Below are 22,143 nucleotides of genomic sequence, written 5' to 3'. Positions count from 1 at the left end.
TGCTTTTCCCCACATGTGTCTTTTTGGTTAGACATAGTATCAGAGCAAACTTTTTGAAAAAAAAATGAGAATGACGATACTGAAAAAAAATAAATTATAAGCATTAATTTATACTTTTAAGTAGGGTTTTCCAAAAAATGATTTTTTCTTTTTTTTTTTTTTCTTTTTGCAATTACTGTGAGAAATTAAATTTGTTCCACCTTGGTCTCCAGAACACTTTTTTTCCTCTTGGTTGCACGTTATGTGTTGCATTGTACTGCCTTACTTTCTTTTGAATAGATATTGGATTTCTCTACTGTGAATCTTGTAAGGATTTGTATGATTTTGGTAATTAAGTTTTATGGTTTTGCTAAAGCATTATTCTTTTGGTATTTACCTCATCTCTGTTCCACGTCCAGTTCTGTTCTTGGAGGTTCTTCCACAAATGATATTGAAAAAGTAACTTATTTAATCAGAGAAGAGTTTGCACTGGAACCTCTCTTTCTAAATACTAAAATAATCATCAGAGAAGACCTTGGTTACTGCTTACTGGGTCGTTGGGACTTTTCATCTGTTTTGCTACTAGCTAAAAAAAACCTAATTTTTCAGAGGCATGTTGTGGAGACATTTTTTGGATTTGATGAAGAGTCTCTTGATTCAGAAACTTCCTCTGTGACTTCCTACAACACAGATAAAACAGACAGGACACCTGCAACACCAGAAGAAGATCTGGAAGATGTAAGTGGTAACTGATTAGTTCTTCTTTCTACCTCTTGAAGTATAAATACAAACTTTCAGCCATTGTACCACATGAACTGTGAAAGATTTGGCAGAGAATTCCTTTGGGTTTTTTTCAAGTCTGGTAACATACACACTTTGCAATAAAACTATTAAGATAATATTCTGTCTAACAGAATTCGGCAGATATTGGTGTGAGAAATATTTTTTTTTCCTCAAACTCCTTCTTATTAGTCAAAAGAAAATGAATAGGCATATTGCTTGGCCAAAAGTCAATACTTACTATACAATAGTTTGCCTTTCAACCTTATAATTTATTTGACTGTTTTGATACAATCAGGATTTTCTTTCTTTGCTCACAATACTCAGAGAGTCCTTTGCAATTCGTGAAAGCTCAGATGATCATAGGTAGTAAATTCCCAGTGACATGTTTTGTCCCAGCTCTGTGATATTCACTGCTGCTGGCCTACTTTGGAGGATTGCGTGCGTGAGCACAAAGCACGAATTAGGTGCTCTTTTTCATCTTTCTTGTTCACTAACTTCCGCCTAATACTCCTCAGAAGAAGCTTCCTTTTTTCCTAGGTTTAGTGTCTAATAATACAGTAATCTCTTTTCTTTAAAACTCAAGTTCCTGGAGCAAAAATTAATTAAAGTGAAGGACATTTCTTGTCCTCAGCGGTATAGGAAGGACTTTATAAGTGTTAAAGTTAGTGGCTTAACATTCAAGGAAAATAAAGACTTTGAAAATACTTTGTATTAAAAGAATAAATTTAAGAAAAAATATTTGAAATAATTTTGAAATGTAACTTCTGTGTCAGTGTGCTTTACTCTGGCATTGCAGAGAACAAGTGTAAGGAGGGAAAGGTGGACAGCATGAGAAATAGAACAAATACTCTCTGAGACTGTGGCTCTGGAGTTGCTGAAGACAGTGTTGCACAAAACTGTTTCCTCTCATCTTTCCCCAGACAGTTTTCCCATTTCTGTACATTGCTGTCTTACATGGCAACTTACACTGTCCTTGAATTGGGTGGTAGACACAATTACTCATCATCCTTCCTTTCTTTCCTTTCCACTTGTTTTAGGATTTCATACCTTTATTAAACTTTGAGACTTAGTATGAGTTGTGTTGCTTGTTTGTGAGTCTGTCTTCTGTACAGACAAACCCATTATTAAATATATTTTTACTAACCCACTTTTCCCCCCCTTTTCATTAAGAGCACGCCTAAAGAAGAAGCTGAACTCAGGTTTTGCCAGCTAACAAGAGAGTATCAGGCTTTGCAAAGAGCATATGCATTGCTCCAAGAACAAGTTGGTGGAACCCTGGATGCAGAGAGAGAAGCAAGGGTAATTTTTAAACTGAAATTGTTTGAAATAATATAAAAAGCTGAAATCATTTGTAATAGCAGGAGTTATCTTTGCAGGTCAGTGAAATGCAAAGCCAATGTTTTTGAGGATTAGAGGATGTCATAAGTAAGGTGATAATTTAGATTCATCTGGTGCAATCAGAACAAAGATGCCATTATACTTTATTCTAGCATGTATAATGTATTAAAGATTTCTATGCTATGAGAGTGATAACCCATTTGAACCTGCAGTTTGGATAGTGACATGATGGATTTTAAATTAATCATAGGGTAGGTTGTTACAAGGGCATAGGTACTTCCATCATATGATTATATTAAAAATCTCCCAAATCTGAAACAAAAATCTGACCCAAATCTTGGTTCTGGCTCACTGGGAAGCAGTTTTGCACAACAGGAAGTGGGGGCTTCTGATGGACAGCAAGTTGGACAATTAAAAACCTCTGAGTGTCTTCCCTCTGCAACTTCCCCAAACCCCAAAAATGGAGAAACATATTAAATACTGTGATTATTACATGTTACTGCTTTGCTACATGTGGTCACTGTACTGTGCCACTGCAGTGTGTTGCTAAGAATGCAGAAGGGAAATTATTTTAATGTGTTTAAAAATTACTGGTGGGAAAGGACTCAAACAACATACACATATTTTTTATTTTTTTCCTGTGAAATATAGTTCTTATAATAGTAGAATTACTGCTTTATGACTTTATTTATTAGATTCTTAGCATCTTACAAAAGCCTAGTCAGTTTTGACACTAAGTAGGACACTTAGCCAAGGAAAGCAATAAAGACTTTGAAGATCACTTCTCAAGATAGAATTAGGATGAAGGGCATAACTCCATCTACTATTAAAAAAAGGATTTCAGGGGCAGTCATCTATTTGCCACCTATGAGAGACCATTATATATTTTCTTTGCCTTCATGGGGTTTTTAAAATTTTATTTTGCAGGCATTTACAGACTGTATTTTTTGTAGTCTTGGAAATTGTTGCTATTTCTTTTTAATGGCATTTTGGGTTTTTTGATACATCCCTGCAAATCTGTCTCTTCAGTGAGTCATAAATTAGCTTTTTGCATGGTGTTTTTTGGTGGGATGAGCATTTCCTATTACTTATAGATGAGGCTTAAGGTAAGCAAGGATCCAAAGATGCACAGATACAGGAAAAAAATCCCTGTAGGAATATTTAAACTGCTTGGGTGGAAAAATACCCGAAGTAGGGTGGAAAAAATACTTGTGGTAGGTCAAGGAGCCTCAGTGGCTGAGGGTCACCAGAAACATGTGTTTTATATCCTTTTTTGTTTAGTGCCTTGTATGATCCAGTGCCTTTTGGTGCCTCACTGGACACAGGGGGTAATACCCACTGTAGTGTAGTGATGAGTGGAAAAATCATGTAAATGAGGAAAATAGACCAGCATGTGCTGCTTATGGGACATGTAATTTGTTTTGGGTCAATATATTTCATTTACCTACAGGCCTTTTTCAGTACTTAATGCAATTCTCTTTCTCCCTTGTCCCTTTTTCCCCAATTGCCTTAAGTTACTAAAGCTTATGAATAGCTTGTTAGAGCTCTTTCAATTTCTAAATTTATTTTTTTCTTCCCCTGATAAGAACTTTGTCACTGAATATGGGACGTTAACATCTTTTTAGGCTAGGAAGGAAAATTCCTGTTAAACTGGCAGCTTCAAACATCATGGAACATAAACACAAAACCAATTATTTTCCTTGTTTAAAATATCAATTAACAATTATTTTACATACATAAATAACAATTATTTTAATTGTTTAAAATTTTAATTGAAAAACATTAAAAGCTGACGGGACAGCCCATAAAATAGTAGAAAATATATTTACTTTTGATTTCTCCTTCTCCCGTTCCCCCCCCAGACTCGTGAACAACTGCAAGCTGATCTTCTCAGGTGTCAGGCAAAAATTGAGGACCTGGAGAAAGCTCTAATGGAGAAGGGACAGGTAAAAGGCTCTCTAAATGTGCTCTCCCACATCATGTTCTCTGCGTGCAGTTGTGCCCTTGCCATCTTCGTTGCTTACTGGTGTGTTGGTGTCAATGATGCAGCTTAATTGCTACTGTAGCATCACATCACTCCAATAAAGGAAAGGACTTTGCAGTCTAAGAAAATGTCCTTACAGACTCATTTTCTAACACATAATACACTAAAGCATAGTATTAAAATAACCACATGTACATGCACGTTCTCTTCCCCTTGTCATTTGGTGAAGGGCTTTCTCCTCTTTTCCATTTTTTTAGTATTTGTTATAAACTCTAATAACATAAACATTCTATATTTCTACTGGAGAATATTTTTGGTGCGTACCAAAGAAACATTTTTTAAAACCCCAACTTCTAAGCACACTAGAGAGATGAACACTGAGCCTGTCAGGTTAATGGGAGCCCCTTGAGGTGTTACTCTTCTGGGTTTAAAGTCTCAGAGGGGCCAGCTGCTTTCAGACTCCCAAACCATCACACAAAGTAAAATCAGGCCTTGTGCTTCAGTACATATAATACATGTAAATACTCATCAAAGATGTGTCTACTGATGCATATTTAATATTGTCTAGGGCCCTCAGGAAGTCTGATTAAGAGTTATGAGCATGCATTTGAAAGTTGTTCAGTTGTGTGACTGCTAGAACACACAGTAGAAATTGGGGAGATGTTATTTTATGCTTCATTGTTTGAAACAAGAATTTAAGTTTGCAGGTAGCTTATAGTAATAAGATAGAGCTAGCTATAGTTATACATTTCAAAGACTGATGATCCTGTAGCAGTTGACACAACTGACATATAATGCCAAATGAATGATAACACTATTTTTGTGGTTTATTCTTTGTAATTAAAATTTTCTGTAAGATTCTGTATCAATGCAAAGGTTTGGGGACCATATTCAGATTAAGGACAAAAATTATTTATGCTAGCTTCCACACAAATTGCAATTTTCTCAGTGAATTTCATGTAAATACAATATTACTAAAAGCTGAGAATATGTTACCAATCTAAAAATGATGGCCCACTGAACTTCTGGAAGAATAAATGAAACCAAAGACCTCCCAAGCATCTACTGCTGCTGTTTTGGTTTGTTGATAAGAAAGATGTTGTGGGCAAACTTCTGTGTAGTTGCAAACATTAACAAGATATTTGACTGTACAGTGTATAATGTGAGTACTGTGTATGTAAAAAAGATAAATTAATTTGGATACATGTGAGGAGTTACTTCTGTGATTTTTCTGCAAGAGCATTATGTCAAAAAGGTATATCTGGAAATTAGAATTTAATCAATTATCACTTTGAGATTCAGAACCACATTTTCAATTTTGTATCTTAGTAATCCTGAGAGGGTGAACAGGGATCTGACAAGGAGCACTGTGATGTTTGTGGTGGGCTGGTTTGTACACTGAGCTTTAGCTTTCCCCAGAGGGGATCACAATGTCTTCCTGGGAGCTCTAGCACCTGCTTGGTTCTCCTGAGCTGTTAGTATTTACAGTCAACAAAATAAATGGTTGTATGATAAACTGAACTCTTTGTGCACAATGTGATTTTTTAAAAATTATTTTATTACTAGTTTGTCATTTAGATGTCATGGTAGTGATGATGATTTAATAATAATTGTGGAATGCTCATTTTGGGAGCCAGCCCCTGAAGTGTGTTTGTAAAAGAAATAATGAATCAAAAGATCCAAGTGTATTATTCCAGAAAATTTCCTGAAGTCTATTTCAGAGCATGAGATTAGAAGCTTATTGTTAAAAAATTCTGTGAAGCTTGGTTTATAACAATTTATGTGGAATTTCAAAGTAACTGTCAATGGCTTTTGCTAATCTCTCTTCTGGCTGGACCTGTCAGTATTCCCCCAGAAGTAACACAAAACTAATAATCCATTTCTGCATGGTACATTGAGGTGCATGCATAAGAAACTTTCTATTAAGTGAAGAAATCCTTAAAAACATATAATGGTAAATATTTGAATAATATTAAATATATTTAAATAATATTAAATATATTTAAATAATGGTAAATAATAAATCTAAAAGTATTGGAGTATGCAGTATGCCAGATGGATGACTGCTCAACTGTCTCAATGGTCTGGTGTTTAAATGCAGTGCTGCTGGAATTCAGGTTTTTTCAGAAAGTGTAGCTGGACTCCATCAAGAAAGATGCAGAAATTTATTATCAATAGAGCAGATTGATCTGTTTTTTCTACTTGTGTGAACTGAAGCAGTTGAAGCTGCAGTCTGATGTAGGGACAGGTAAATTGAACCTTACCATGTGGGTATGTTTACCATATCCATGCATTGGGATGTCCACCCTAAGTCTGTGCATGCAACTCTTCATTCCTTGACCTTAGTAAAATGCTAGTTAAATATTAAACTAGATACCAGATTTTATTGTCAACATTTCTTTCACTTGCCTCAAAAATTCTTGACAAGTGTAATGCCTAAAATGCACTAATTTTAGTATGTTATTCTTCTAACATCACAACCATGAAGATCTTCTTTATTACATGAAATGCATTTTTGTGCATGAAAGGAAAAAGGTAGAGAGAACAGTCCAACATGAAATTTAGTAGACAGTAAGTAGAAAAATGAAAATTTTAAAAAAAATGCTAATTGGACTCAATATAATATAATATTTTAAACTGACATTTCAAGGATATTTGATGGGCTGGGATATCCAGATTTCATTGATTCCTTATGCAACATCAGTGTGCAAATATCTTCCTGAAAAAGAATTCATTGTCCTTAATACTTTAGTAAAGGCATTTAGATTTTAAATAAATCATCCATTGAACCTAGAAGATAATTTGATCTAGAGTTAGTATGGCATATTAAGTGTTGGACAGTGTTTTAATAAACCTTTTAGAACAGCATAAGCAAGGTTATGTAAATAGATTTCTCTGTAGGAAAAACAAGAGCAAATTTGGCTGTTATAATCCATTAAATCTGAATGTCCAGCTATGGCTGGCCATAAGTTTTTGTAGCTTGGCTCTTTAAAGGGATATTTGATGAGGCCTTTTGAAACCATGGCAAAACCTAAGAGGAAAGATGTGTTTTGGAACAAGTGATTCATTCGAAATACAGTTTCCAAATGGAGTATACAATGTCTTGCATCATTTCCCTTCCTCCACAGCCTTGAATTTCTTGTCACAAACACTGTGTATTAGCCAGATTCTCAGATTTTTAGCAGAGGGTAATTAACTTCATATTGCTGAAGCTTATTTTTGATCATTTGGGGTAGTAAAAGCATTTTCATCCCTTCCTCCCTTTGTATTTGTATTGCACTACTTAAAATGGGATGATTTTGCAAGAAAGTTTCCAAACCTTTGCAATGGAAAGCAATAGTTCTGAGTTCAGCTGAGTAAATAAATGTTTTTAGAATTACATAAAGCATATAACTGCGGTAACCCACAACTGCTACATGCAAAGATTTTAAAGTACATGCTAGCTGAAACATGCTAGGAAACAAAAGACTGCTACAGGAAAGAACTTTTATTTTCACTGTTACAAAATGCTGCACATCCTTGAAACTTTTATGATGGCTTTATTGTTCAATGTGTGACCATTTTATACTTGAATGCAAAATGATGTCTGAAATCTAATTACTGTAGGCATTAATTTGTCTTCTTTAACAAAATACATGTATTTTCCTCACAGGATTCGAAATGGGTAGAAGAAAAGCAGCTGTTAATTAGAACAAATCAGGAGTTGCTAGAGAAGGTATGTGGGGACATTTTCACCATTGCTGCCCTTTATTGTAGAAGAAATTGAATGCACTAAGTACTATAAAAATCAGCATGAAATTGCTTTATTTCTCATCAGAAACAGAAATTTAAGTAAAAATCTCTGATTAAAGTGCCAGCATGCTTTTATATTCTTCAGGAATCAAAGCTGCTTTTTATTGTGGAATAACATGGATAGCTGCCAGTGCATCCCAAGCTGGCTGAGGTTTCTAGTGTCCAATAAAATACACAGATGCACAAAGATTGTTATTGTCCTGACCACTAGCAAAATTGCCTGCTCCCTTCAATGTTTTTATAGTTTTTCCACACATAAGTAATACTGATTGATTTAAGGTTTATCATATTAACTGAGATACTCAGAGCTAAGCATCTGCATTGTTCTTTGTTGATAGTGGTGGGAAAGTTGTCTAGTCAACTCAGGAAGATAAATAACTGATATTGTTAATTAGTAGCTTAATATTAATATAATACAAATAACATAACCAAATAAAATATAATGATTAAAAGAAGCTACAGCCAGGTTTAATTTGTTTGGACACTTACATGGACACTATAAATGTTAAAGTACTTTATGCCAGATGTTACACTTCTATTTAGTTTTGTACAAAGAAAAAGATCACCCAGTTAAACTAGACAGTAGACCAAAGCTATTAGTTGGCATAATTAATAGCCAGTATTGAATTTCTATTTTGTCTTTGTTAGTACCCCAAGGCAAAACTCTGGCAAATTAAAAAGTAGTCATTAAAGCCACACCATTATTGTCTTTCATATACTGTAAAAAATTTGATGTCTAATTAGGCAAAGACAATGAGAACAGTCTACCCAAATGTTAATGTAATTCAGTTTCATTTGCTGGATTTTAAAAGAAAACTTGTACTGCTTAACTTATTTAGATACAATACTCATATCACTTTTATGCTACTTCCAGATTATTACTCTAAGAGAACATTGACCATTTTCTGCTGACAGCTCTCAGAAATACTTTCTGATAAAATACTTTCTTATCTCTATGACACAGCCTGATGTACGATGAAAAATGGAAATAATTAACAGTTTTGTCTAAACCCCTGCTTACTACTGTAAGCAGTATCTTTTCTAGTGCTTACAGAGTATTACCATGTTGTGTTTGTCTCACAGATTTACAGAATGGAACAAGAAGAGCATCAGCTGAAGAATGAGATGCAAGATGCAAAAGACCAGAATGAGCTGTTAGAATTCAGAGTGCTAGAGCTTGAAGTAAGAGATTCTCTCTGTTGCAAACTCTCAAATGGAGCAGAAATTATGTTTGAACCCAAGCTGAAATTCCTGTAAAGATTACTGATGTCTGGTGCATGTTTAAGGGAAGTCACTTAGCTATCTATTTTTTAAATGTTGTATCTTGGGATAATGAAATTCATGCCACTGCCTTAATATGTTTTGGAGAGAATGCTCACTAATGTTTATAAAGATGTAATATAGCTAATATAAATTGCATATAGTTTGGTTTTCATCTAATAAAATATTTTGTTTTGCAATATTTTGCCTTTTTTATTTGTTTCATTTCCATAACTGCTCCTTGCCTGCATGTAAAATCACCTGGTATGTATTCTACAGCCTTGGCTGGCATTGATTAAATTAACACACCTTCTCACATCTTGCATGCAGTGATCTGACTAAAGATCTGACACTTCCATCACATCAATGTAGAATTGCTTCAAATTACATTAATTTAATGTTGACAACATTCATATGAAGTAAATTTATCTTAAAAAGAACACATTTTGATAGCAGCTTCCAAAGAATTCCTCTTACCTTAAATCCATTTTCTCATGGTTTAAAGTGGTCATGGACTGGAAATAATTGGCTTCAGTCAATGAAAAATGAAAAAAAACCCAAACCTCTGGCAATGCCAAAGAAAAGTGGCAAAGCAGAAATATAACTTCTGTATGTTAAACTAATATGTTGCCTATACCAAACAAATTCCATACTTTGCATAAATGAAATAAGCAAAATTATTTGTTATTAGCACTGAACATGTAGCCTGTGGATACAGCTGAAAGAAATGGTTCTCATCCCCTCACAAACTGGGCTCATGTGGAATTTAGTAACACTGCAGTATCTGTGTGTGATGCACAGTTGTCACATGGTTGTATTGCCTGATGACACATTGTTCAGTTTCAAAGATCACCAGCATTCTTAACACTGCTTAGAATAAACTCTCTGACAAACCTGTCATTGTCACTCCTCCATTTTTATCACCCAGCACGTTTCACCAAAAATCTCAGCATGTGTAACTTCTCTGATAAAGATGAAAATGTCATGTCTTCCTGTTATGTGGACGTTCTTTTTGTCTGACATTTCTTAATCTTTTTTTCATCCTTTATCAACCATATGTTTTGATGTCGTAGCCCATTATATTCAAAATTCTGAATTTAGGTTACTAGAATTTCAGTAGATGTTCAGAAAAATAGATACGCTTTCTAATAGATATCTTTATGTTTTATGAAAGGACTGTAAAGAAAAATAGAGAACAATTTAGGATTTGAATTGGCTGTTGCACTAGAAATTGCTTCCTAAAGTGTGGGTGTTCTTAGAAGTAAATCTGTCCAAAAAAGATTTCTTAAGGAAAGAACAAATATTCTTCAATACATCCTTCATGAATGTATTTTTCACATGGAAGAATCACATCAAAAACAGCTCAGTATGTCATGTAAGGTTTTGTCATGTGCCAAAGCTTGGAAAAATTCTTTCACAGAATAACAATGGAAGTATTTTTGTGTGATTGCAAGAAAAGATTTTTTCTGTAGTAGACAAGCCTGTAGGCACCAACGTGACTGACAATGCAATGCTTTAGGAAAACCATCAGTTCTTCTGGTAATCAGGACAGTATTTTTAGCACAGTTATTTCAGATGAAAATTAGGTAAAGTATAAAACAATAATTTATTTATCAATTAAAGCAAGCAAGTTTAGGTGAGATGAATGCAATAGCAACTAATGAATTTTTAACAATATCTAAAATCTTAACTGAATTTGGATAAGAATTAAAGTTCTGGTTTTGGTTTACAACAGCTAAGACATTATTTAAGCCCATTTCAGAATTAGACTGTTGATGTAAATATTATTTTTTTAAAATCTCAGAGGGGGAAAATTGCATAGACTAGAGAGATCTTTCTCTCTACACTGTAGTTTCAAATTATGTTTAACCTAATTAATGAACAAGATTTGCCATGCTTTGTAACGTGTTTAAGTGAATGGATGCAGCCTGCCTGCCATATCAATTAAAGCACCTCATTTGTGATTTAGGAAATGGAGTAATACATGGATGGTCATAGGAACTGAAGTATTTGTAGTAGTGGTCTCTCTGAGAAAATGAAGCTCATGTTGCCAAAGCATCCCCTTGTAACATGGAGATGAAATCTGGGGTTTCTTTCTCATGTTCTGATGGCCAGAGAGAATTCAGAGTAAGACCCAATGCCTTGGTTGCCCAGAGCCTTCAGTCCAGTCATTTTTCACATTAAAATTTAATTTAGGTAAAAATTGCTTGTTTGTTATGTTATTATCTGCCTTATGAAGAAATAATAGGTTGGCATTTTGAAGAAATGGATGGAAGTCACGTACATGGATGAGTTAAGTTTTAGATCTACTAAATGTCTTTAGATAGATGGGAATTTATTTTTTTGTTTTGTCACAAAGAACACCATAACTGTAGAATAGTGCTGCCTTTCAACATATTCTGACATCTTGGCTTTTGGAGTGAATATGAATGGGGATTTTAAATGCTCTAATAGGAAGGTAGACTGTAGAATAAACAGGGACCAGACACACAGGTTTAATTTTAGTGAGAAAATATTCAATAATACTATTTTATGATGGAGTTTGATTTTTTTTCTGCAGATTTTTCTTTCTAATTGTTTTTTATTGTTCCATGAAAGAAAACAGTAGGTTCTAATCAACATAAAAACCTGCAGAGTATTTCAGGGCTCCAGTCAATTAGGGCCAGTGTTGCAAGGGTTCGGCAGCTGGGGAGTGTCAGATAGCTTTGCAGAAACTGTGTGCATGGAATCAGCTGGCAGCTAACATCATGTTTGTATTTAGCCAAAATTCTTCAAATATGGTACAAGAGGAAATAGAATAGATTTGGAATGAGAGTAGGAATCTGCCTTTTTAATGTACAAGTATGTTTTGTAAAGGTGGGGAATAAATGTTAATGTATATTCACAAATGTTGTTTTTAAACAAATCTTTCCTCAGGAGAGAGAGAGAAGGTCACCAGCATTTAATCTTCACATAACCACCTTCCCTGAAAACAATGGAAGTGCACTTCAGCTGTTCTGCCATCAGGAAGGAATAAAGGTATATGCAGAGAAACACTAGAAACAGTTGGAGGGCTGGGAACCTTTCTTGAATGACCAGTCTAATATCCAAACAAATGGTTTGACACTTACCAGTGAAGAAAATGCAAAAAAAAGAAAACAAATTAGAAAAGATATTTTTAACTGGGGAAACTGTTTCATAAGAATATGATCTGGTCATGTCAGGAGATCCTCAGTGAAACTGAAGGCTGGTCAATCAAGGTAATTTACATTTAGTCTAGGGAAGAATGTAGATGTTGAAATGATTCCTTAGCAGGCTTGCTACAGTACATGGTTTATGATATTAAATGTCTTCATCTGAGCTCAGAAATATGACATTCAGTCCTTACTTTATACCCAGTTTAGTGAAGGCTTTTATTTGTTGAATTAATATGCTTAAGTTATTTGCCAAGGCCAGGGCCTTGAAGCATGAGGTGCCTGACCCAGAACTCATTCAGATAGGTGGAACTCATTTAGAACAAGAACAAGATAAACATCAGGATCTCCCTTGATTACCTTCTGATATAAGGAAGCAAGAATTACTCTTTTCAATCCTGTTCCCCCATGAAAAGGCTGTTTCTGCTACTTGATTTGCATACTGGTTCACTTAAGACTGAATTCAGACTTGTGTTGTCAGTAATGTTACACAACAGGGCTGGGCAACTTCTCTGCAAGTAACTAATCTCAGTGCCACTCACTAGTGATTTATGGTTGAATTTTTAGTTGTTTTTACAAGTCCTCTTATAGGAGGCTTGTTGCTATTCAGTGCTTTAATGAGCACAGTATGATCTCCAGAGGAAATAAACAGAAATTGTCCCTGCATATTTTTAGGAAGTTGAGTAGTCTGAAAGAAAAGAGTTAAAATCTGCTTCTTACCTACAGATTTGGTTGGAGTCTCATCTCCCAAAGCACACCAAGAGTCATCAGCTAGCATATCACCTACAAATAGAGCCAGACCGAGCCACTTTTAGCTTACCTGTTGTTCTAATCTGCATGTTGGCTCTAGCAGTGTACCAGAGTCCATAATTCCCTTTTTTCCATTGTCATCTATGATATGCTTTAACAGGTGGATTTTTTTCAATCTGCCTTTCAGTTTGCTTACCTGGAAGACGGGGCAGTCACCTAAAATGGGCAGACTGGAATAGTTGACCTTTTATCCATTTTCAGTGCTTTTAAACATTATTAGTCATCAGTAGCAATGTAGATTCCAGAATGATGCAAATACTGATTTGGTTTCTGATTCTTCCTTTATGCATCATATGGAAATAAATTATCAGAATGATTATTTCTGGCTCAATGGATGCAAGTAAATTCCATTCTTCACTAGTGCAACTCGTTGGCTAAAGAAGTTTCTGTTCAGCATTGTCAATGCTGATTGTGATCAATAGTTTTGTTTTTAACATCCATCCAAACACAAGTGTATTAGGATCTGCACCATTCCAGAGTTAGTGATGTGCACAGTTAAATAGCCCATGTAGCATTTGGGAACACCCCTGAAGTTTTTGGGAAGAGATGGAGGGGACCTCTCAGGACAGAAGAACTTGAACATGGCCTTGTGACATGTTGGTCTTTTCTAAGTGCTGGATATGAGTACAGTTGAGGGTGGCAGCATTTAACAGGGCTTTTTTGCTTTATGTATGTAAATTAAGCATTTTGGACTAACATGGACTGTTCTATTCCCATGCTCTCAAGGCTTCCTGCCTTCAAATAGCAAGGCTGCATACAGGCTGTCAGTGGAAATGATCCCTGGTCCATGTTAACTTTGATGTGTTAACTTGCAGAGCAAACTTGGGATAGTTCAGGAGAATGTGATTATCTCTGTTTAAACAGTTCCATGACCCTTTCCAACAATTTTTTAAGCTTTATATAGAGTTCTGGGGCCTAGGAATGGATCCTGGTACAGTGTGAAATACAGACATCATGTGAATTTTATCAGGAAAGGTTCTTCACCCAGAGAGTGGTTGGGCACTGGAACAGCTCCCCAGGGAAGTGGTCACAGCTTCAGCCTGACAGAGTTCAAGAAGTGTTTGGACAATGCTCTTAGGCACATGGTGTGACTCTTGGGGATGATGATGTTTAGGGCCAGGAGTTGGACTCAATGATGCTGATGCATCCCTTCCAGCTCAGCATATTCTATGATTATGTGATTCCATGAATTTATTCCTCTCGTTTTTGAATCAGAGGAGTGGTTCTCCTTATTTCAGTGGCTGAGCCTTAATAAGAATGGGCTGTTCAGTTCATTATCTGAGAACTGAGTGGCAGAGAAATGTGGCTTTCTAATCAGAAAGATGATTATGAGCTGATAAGCTGTTTGGAGGAGGATGTTCAGCCCACTGTGCACATTCCCTTCTGCCACTGTAAGGCTGATTTGAAACTCCATGGTTTTGTTTAACACAGAAAATAAAAAACAAATCGCCAAGCAAACCTTCTTAGTAATTATTTGTTCATGCTCTCTGTCCTTGTAACTTCTGTAGCTTGATGTGGCTGATGCTCCACTCCAAACAAACAAAAAAAAGTTTTTTAAGCCCTTTCTCTTTACATGTTTTAAACCTGTTTATCAGTTTTAATTTTTCCTCTACACACATTAGCAGGATGAGAAATGTGAATGATACAGGAACATTCTGCCCTCGTGCACAGACATCCAGGTTGCTTGTTATAATTGAAAGTGACTTTTGGTTTTGTCTTAAAGTACCAGTAATTACTTTTGTAATTGTGATGCAAAACTATGTTTCACTTATTTGCATTTGAAGTATTTTCACACACAGAGGGAATAAACGGTACAGAAAATGTAGCAAATAAAACTGTTTCTGACCTACTTCATAAAAAGTGTCAAACATCTTTTTCAGGACGTGAATATATCTGAACTTATGAAGAAGCTAGATATTCTTGGAGATAATGGGGTAACACTTTTTTACTTTTAAATGTACTTCCAGTTTCATAGTTAATTTAAAGCTTTTTTTTTTCCAGAGCAGATACTAACATCCAAGACAGTGCACAGGGTGAATTTTATATGCCTGTGTTTGTATGAAGAATATGAATGGTTAGGAACGGCTTTTACAACATGAAATTTTTTAGTTAAACTGATGGTAGTGAAAAGAGTATTTTTTCAAGGTAGGATTTGGTCTTGACCAAATGATACAGAAAACAGGCACTGTAATAGGCAAAGTGAAAAGATGCAAAACAGCAATCAAAGCCAGACCAAGCTGTGAATTATCCCTCTTGAGTAGCTGTAGTAGCACCTTCTGCTGTGAAGGCTGTCCCTGCCAGGAGTGGATTTTCTGGGAGAAAGGCAAGGAAAACTGTCTCGCCTTTTTCCTCTTTATTGCTAAGTACAGTATAAAATCTTAGCCACACATTTGGGGCACAAACATCCAGGGAGCTGAGTCCAGTTCATAGCTAGATTTAACAGATTGAGGTCTTTTTAATACTAGTTTTAAGTTCTAGATTTGCATGTTATGTTGCAAGTCCTTTGGAGGTTTCTATGGCACTTACTCTTTGCATTGTTTTCTGTAATTGGAAGTCTGAAGTGCATGAAGGTGAGATTCACTTGCTGCAAGGCTTAGTCCAGTGAACTGGCAAAACCACGCAAAAAATTGCAAAATCCCTGACTGAAACCACTTAATTTTAATTGAATTATTTGTTTCATTGAATGATCTGTTGAAAAAGTGTTGTGGGGCTGGTATGCTGAAATAGAGTGGAACTAAGCACCCTTGGTTTAATTTTCAGTACTTTCAGTCATGGGATCTTTTTTGGTCATGTCTATAATCCTAAATGGTATAACTGTTTTACTTTTTGAAGTATGGTTAAAACTTACTGCTCATGTTAAAGAATTAATTTTTAATCCAATTTAAATGTATCTTTTTGTATTTTAGAATTTGAGAAATGAAGAGCAGGTTGCAATAATCCAAGCTGGAACTGTGCTTTCCCTCTGTGAAAAGGTAGAATTCAGTAAATATTTTTCTGTGCTTAAAACTGGCCATGTCTTGTAAGATACCTCATAACACTGTCAGGGAAGCATGGGTTTTCTGTCCAGGTCATCTGGATTGGAGCATGTATTCATCCTCACATGAATATTGGGATTGTGATGTTTTGAGGTAAAGCCAAACTTAAGAAAGAAACCCAGCTGAAAAATAAAAACATGTTTTGGAGATATTCCCTTAGCATAAAGTACTAAAAATCCACTTAACAGAAGAGACTCCATTCCCAGAAGGCCTGTGTTCTCTTTGCTCTGGGAGCAGGTGTAAGGTGCCCTCTGTGAGGTGCCCATGGTCCCTTTTGGGCTCATTCCTGTGGATGGTGGAAAAAGCTCAGAGTGGTCAGTGGTCTCCTCTGTAAATTAGTGGACATAGAGAAAAAGTAGTTTGCACAAGACAGTCAGGTTACTCCCTTCTGTATGGCTAGGTCTTTACTTCCAGGGAATATAATCTGTATATAAATGGGGTGACATTTAGACCTAAGAAAGACTTGCATATTTCTCTGAAGAAGCTCTGTGCATCCTTTTCGTATGTTTCCATTAAATCTTTCCTGATGTATTGTTGAAATTCAGAATCAGATATTTTAAATTAAAATTGCAATTTTAATAATTGCCTTAATTGATGTAATTTTGATAATCTACTTATCTAAATACTTTGAAGTAAATAATCTACATTAGGTAATTTAATAATCATTAATTTAAATGAGTAATTGCTATAAGCAAAATAAAAATGGGGAAAAGGGCTAAAATCCCTATGTTTTTTCACTGTGCTGTGGCATTAAAAGAGAAGGAATATTAGCACTTCACATCCAAAAAATGAAAGGAGAAGAACCCCACTATAAAAGGCTAAGACAGACTCTCAAAAATACTGTTTGTGTCTGCTGTGCTCCATGGTTTATGAAAGGCTAACAGGCATAGAACCTTCAGAATCAACATTTAGTTTTGCATATCATTTGCATACCTTAAAAAAAAATTAGACCTCTAATTTTTGCAAATAGCCCTTCACTTGATTGATGGTAGCTGTGAGAGATGCTCAGGATTTCCCATTTCCATTGATTTCAAAGGTTCAGAATGCTTGAATATCCATGGTGAGGCTTTCCTTAGGAATATCTTCAGCTTGTCACCTTCAAAATGAAGAAAACAAAGATGGTAAAAATAGAATCTCTGGGGAATATGGATGTTCCTGTTAAATTTTTTTTCTGTAGGAAGCTAATGTGCTAAGTAGATAAAACAAATTTTCATTCTTCCATCAGTCTCTTATATAGTGGAAGGTTCAAAATGGTGAAGTAATGAATTCACATTTCATAAGTTGTAAACTTATGTTTCAAATTTTCTGTGCAAATCTTGGGAAAAAAAGCCAGTATGTCATTAATTCCTTTGAGTCTGAGGCCTAATGAATTCACCAAAACACTAAATTAAAGGAGTTGATGTGCAAAGGTTACCAAAATACTTAAAGCAGATATGAGTAGTCCAGTGTTAGTAAACAAGGCAGTTGAGGAAAGCAATAATTATCAGTGGCAAATCTGCTCTCTCTAAGGTAGTCATGGGTCCTTATTGAAGACCAATAGGGGTATTAAATGAAATAATTCAGAACTGACTATTCCCATCCATTCCAATAAACTTAAATGGAAATATTAACATAATCCTGGTGACAGTAATTAAGCAAGAGCCTTGTATCTAGCTATTATGATGTGTAAATTTTATCTTTGGAATGCAATTGCTGTTCTTCATTCTGATTGTTTTGAATGTTACCATAATGGCAAGGGATTCATAGTAGCAACGACAAGAGTTTCCATCTGTCTGTTTTATTTTTTCCTCTACATTACCAATGTTTTGCAAGTGAGCCTTTTCCCACAAAGAGTGCAGAATTAAGTGTTGAGTTTTCCACCTTGTATTTTGTTTAAATTGCCCTCTGGAAAAATGAAGGACTGGAGGCCTGAAGTGAGATGATGGTTTCACAAATCAGGCCAACAAGCATTTGAGTAAGAAACAATCAGGTTGTTTTTGCCTTCTTGACCCAAGTCTGTTTTGTTTCTTGAACTTTACAGGGGAAAACCCCATTTTATTTTCTGTAGGAAAGCAACCTCCACTTGTTAGTCTTTAGTGTGTCTCTGCAGTCCTCCATTCTATTCTGCCTGTGCTCTCACAACCTGTTTATTCATGTGTGTCTCCAGAGTGACTGGATAGCATGGGAGGAGCATATGCCTGGAAGTGCTGGCAACAACCTTGAAAAATGTTTGGTAGAACCTTTTTCAAAATCTCTGTTCATTTTATTTTTTTTTCTCTTCACACTGCTGTAGTGGTTGAAACAGATAGAGGGGACAGAAGCTGCCCTGACACAGAAGATGTTAGACCTGGAGAATGAGAAGGTAAGAAACAATAGCTAAAATCTCATTTAGCTAAAACTCATGTAAGGGATTGTGCATATATTTCATCCCAGGCAGGTTTGCTGCCTTTCTCTGCTTGACACAGATGGCTTCATGGTAAGATAGTCAAGTGGTTTCTAGAACAATCTATTGCTTGTATTCTTTGGGGTGAGACAGAACTTTCAAATCTATATAGAACAAAAATAGCAAAAATATATATGAATTAGAGCACAAAGGCATAACTGGAGAGCACATTAACCAGTGTGAAATTGTCTCTGTGCTTTCTTCGTATATTAATTCGTCAGGCAGCAACATCATCTTTTTAATGTTGGGGTCATGCTAGTGGAATTGGCAAGGGTATTTCTTTGCTCTCTGGTACTCTGCTTCTGGACAAGCTGTCAAGACCTCTTACTCCAGATGACCTTTCTTGCCCCATGGCCTTCATGCCTAAAGACAGAATGTTTTCTCAAAAAGCAGCTCTGTCTTGAAGAACAAACTGACGTTATTTTTCTGTATGTTGAACAGTTTTAGAAGGAGTGTTTGGTTTTATTGGTTTACCATGCACGCTGTGCTTCACATCTTCAGATGGCAATCCAAACACTTGATTAATCCTCACCACACCTTTTACAGGTAGATAAATAAGCAGCATTGTATTCCTCCTAAAGAATAGGACAATGAGACAGGGAGGTTAAGTGATTTGCCCAGGGCCACTGAAGAAGTGTGTGTTTGAACAAACAAAAATAGAAGTGCTCAGACTGTGTTCTCTGTTGAGTGTAACCTGTCATGCTGATTGTACTTTAACACAGATAAGATACTTTCCACATTTAGTATTTCTTTATTTTTAAGTCTTGTTATGGAAAAATACAAAGGTTTGGGGAAGGGAAAGTGGCCACAAATGCAAGATTCTTTAGTAAAGAAAAATGGAAAAAATAGGGGGTTTGTAACTTGATATATTATCTTCCCCCTTATTTTCTGTGATGTTTTCAAGGCTTACCATGGATAGCCCTTGCATCTATTTGTTTAGCACAGCAATCTGAGATCTGACTGACTCAATGAGTTGAGAAATTATATTCTAGCATGATACTTTTAGAAGGACTGAGCACTGGTGTAGCTGTCCTTGAAGCCCATGTTAAGGGTTTGAGGTCCTATTCTTGTTTCCTTCCCTCTTGCTTTCTGTGGTCAGCCTTTGCTATCCCTTTTGAGAAGTAACATGATCAGGGCAGCTGCATCACTATTCTGGGCTCTGGTGGTAGCTCTGACCCATTTTATAGTCTCAGACAAGTGAATCTACCTCTGTGGTGTCAGACACTTGTAAGAAAGTCAGGACCAGGCCTGTCCTTTGCTCCCAGTGCTTGGTGGTGTTTCATCCTGTACAACAGCCTTGCAGTTGCTGTAATTTATCCATGTCAGAAAATGAGCCACCTGGGTAGCCATGGTGGCATTCAGTTGCATAAATGTCGTGTCTAATATCATATCACATTCTCCAGAGTTCTGAACTCAGAGTTCTGGAGATGTCCCAAAGGGCCGAAAAACATGTCCTACAGGACTTGTTGGAGGCCCTTTCCTTTCAGGACCAGTAGCATGTTTAAAATATTCTGGAGCAGAAAGATTCTGAAATGGCTATCATGGCAATAGATGCCCATCTGTTCCCAACCAAATTCCAGCCCCAAGACCAAGCCCTGACTATTACTTTGGGTTTGCCTTGAATATTAATTAATAGATAATTAAAAGAAATGCAAGTTTACAAAATAAATTAATAGTAAATAAATTAATAGTAAAGTAAATAAAGTAAAGTAAATAGAGTAAATAAATTAATAGTAAATATTATACTTATATAGAGAACAAAATAGCACCTTGTTCCTCTTATATGTTGCTACTGTTACCACTGGCAACTGACAGAAAAGTTGTCAGAAGTCCACATATATGTCTGATAGCAAAACTTGACCAAGTAAGTGACTTTGAGGCAATCCCATATCCAATAAAACTAACCAGAGCAACAATATTTGAATTTTTTAATACTGTTAATAAAAGCTGCAAGTGATCTTAGTGATCTTAAGAACCCTACTTATTTAATTTGGCATTTATTCTATATGTGGAGGAAATGCAAAAGTTTGTTGATTAGGAAAAAGAATGATAGAGAACATTAAATTCAGTCAAAGGCATTTTCTGGTTTTTGTTCCACTACTAATTCTTTTGAGTGTGAAAACCTGCTTTGAAAGAAAAGTTCATAAAATTAAGTAACTCTTCGATCTAGTTCTACTTACTGTCAAACCTGGTCTAGGGGAAGGTGTCCCTGCCCATGGCAGGGGAGCTGGATCAAGATGATCTCTGAGGTCCTTTCCAACCCAAACCATTCTATGATTCTATGAATCAAAACACTCTAAAGCCTTCACTAATCAGGCAACCATTTGAATGTCCACAACTTGCTTGAAATATCATGTTTTAGATACTGAGTTCCACTGAAACCCCAGTCTGTGGGGTTTATACCTAACAGCTGTGAAAGTTGAGGAGTTGGATTTTTAAGAACAAAAGTAAACAATCCCTGTAAATCTTAGGTATCTTGAAAACTTCTTCAGCTCTTCAGCTACTCACTCAACCTCTCTGGGCATCACTTCACCTGTTTCAGTTTGGCCTCCTACCTGTACAAGCTGAGGACTGAGTTGTTACTTCAACTTCGGTAACACATCACAGGATGGTGCTGCAGAATCCAGCTGTGGATAACCCTGCATGCTTGGGTTTCCTCCCTAGAAGAACACATTAGACAACAGCAATTAGGGCCTTGTCCCATGATTTCCTTAAGGGTAATATTTCCATGGGATGCTTTCATAAAGTGCCCTCTCTTGTGTTTCTCTTTTCCCTCCCTTGGCCCTGTGTAAGGTACAGCTTTTGGACCACATGCATGTACATCCCCACTCACCTTTTGCTGTGCTTCTGTCAGGTCCAGGCAGGTTTGTGCACTGGTGTAGAGGTCAATGCTTTCTAGGTACAGCTTGTGAATATGATACTCAGATTTGAAGTGCTAATATTGTAAATTTGATATTCCAAACATCCTTAGAATGAAAGTGGTTGTTTGCTATGGGTTTTCTTTTGCTTCCAAGTGAAAAGCTTGCATAAAAATGATGGCATTTATGATTCTTCATGAATTAGGATAAAGAACAAACACTCCCTTGTTTTTATTATTGCTCAGGACCTGTTCAGTAAACAGAAGGGTTATTTAGAGGAAGAACTCGACTACAGGAAGCAAGCTCTGGACCAGGCATACATGGTAGGAAAAGAACAGTCATTACATTTTTTTGTTTGAACAGATATGATAAAATGCAGGATTTGTTTTGGTTTTTTTTCTTTTAATTATAAATAGGACTTTTTTTTACTTTATATCTTTTTTTTTCCTGCCAGACTAGAAATCAAGTATTTCTTAAACAAAAGTTTAGGAATGGATTATAGTACTTACAAGTGTAACATTTTTGCATTGCATTTTTTATTCTATGATATACAAACATCTTGTTGGTACATCTGGAAGCTGGTTTATATATGGAAAAAAACCCATAACTGCTAAAATACGCCAGAAATTACTTTAAAACTTTTCCAATATTTCTTTTCCTGAAGCATTTGTAAGTATTACTGCTGCTAACCTATCCTAAATCAGGAATG

The 22,143-nt window shown here is 35.8% G+C and overlaps 1 protein-coding gene and 1 long non-coding RNA gene across 3 annotated transcripts in view; one reads left to right on the top strand and one right to left on the bottom strand.

Annotated features, from left to right (window-relative positions):
* JAKMIP1 (janus kinase and microtubule interacting protein 1) overlaps positions 1 to 22,143 on the top strand; it is a 144,540-nt gene that overhangs the window by 99,045 nt on the left and 23,352 nt on the right. For both annotated transcript variants that reach the window (XM_031062839.1, XM_014309939.2), the window contains exons 10-19: positions 589 to 717; positions 1,933 to 2,061; positions 3,963 to 4,046; positions 7,737 to 7,799; positions 8,960 to 9,058; positions 12,053 to 12,154; positions 15,000 to 15,053; positions 16,026 to 16,091; positions 18,427 to 18,495; positions 21,680 to 21,757. In XM_031062839.1, the coding sequence (XP_030918699.1) occupies positions 589 to 717; positions 1,933 to 2,061; positions 3,963 to 4,046; positions 7,737 to 7,799; positions 8,960 to 9,058; positions 12,053 to 12,154; positions 15,000 to 15,053; positions 16,026 to 16,091; positions 18,427 to 18,495; positions 21,680 to 21,757 (873 nt within the window). The remainder of the gene's footprint in view (positions 1 to 588; positions 718 to 1,932; positions 2,062 to 3,962; positions 4,047 to 7,736; positions 7,800 to 8,959; positions 9,059 to 12,052; positions 12,155 to 14,999; positions 15,054 to 16,025; positions 16,092 to 18,426; positions 18,496 to 21,679; positions 21,758 to 22,143) is intronic.
* Positions 17,155 to 22,143, bottom strand: part of LOC115948671 — a 5,412-nt gene continuing 423 nt past the window's right edge. Inside the window, exons 2-3 of the long non-coding RNA XR_004082462.1 lie at positions 21,132 to 21,236; positions 17,155 to 17,250 (exon numbers count right to left, since the gene is read on the bottom strand). This is a non-coding gene — a long non-coding RNA (uncharacterized LOC115948671). The remainder of the gene's footprint in view (positions 17,251 to 21,131; positions 21,237 to 22,143) is intronic.

Source organism: Geospiza fortis, unplaced genomic scaffold, assembly GCF_000277835.1.
Source record: "Geospiza fortis unplaced genomic scaffold, GeoFor_1.0 scaffold666, whole genome shotgun sequence".
Classification (NCBI taxonomy): domain Eukaryota; kingdom Metazoa; phylum Chordata; class Aves; order Passeriformes; family Thraupidae; genus Geospiza; species Geospiza fortis.
The sequence above is the reverse complement of the archived record's forward strand: the minus strand, read 5'-3'. Positions and strand labels throughout refer to the sequence as shown.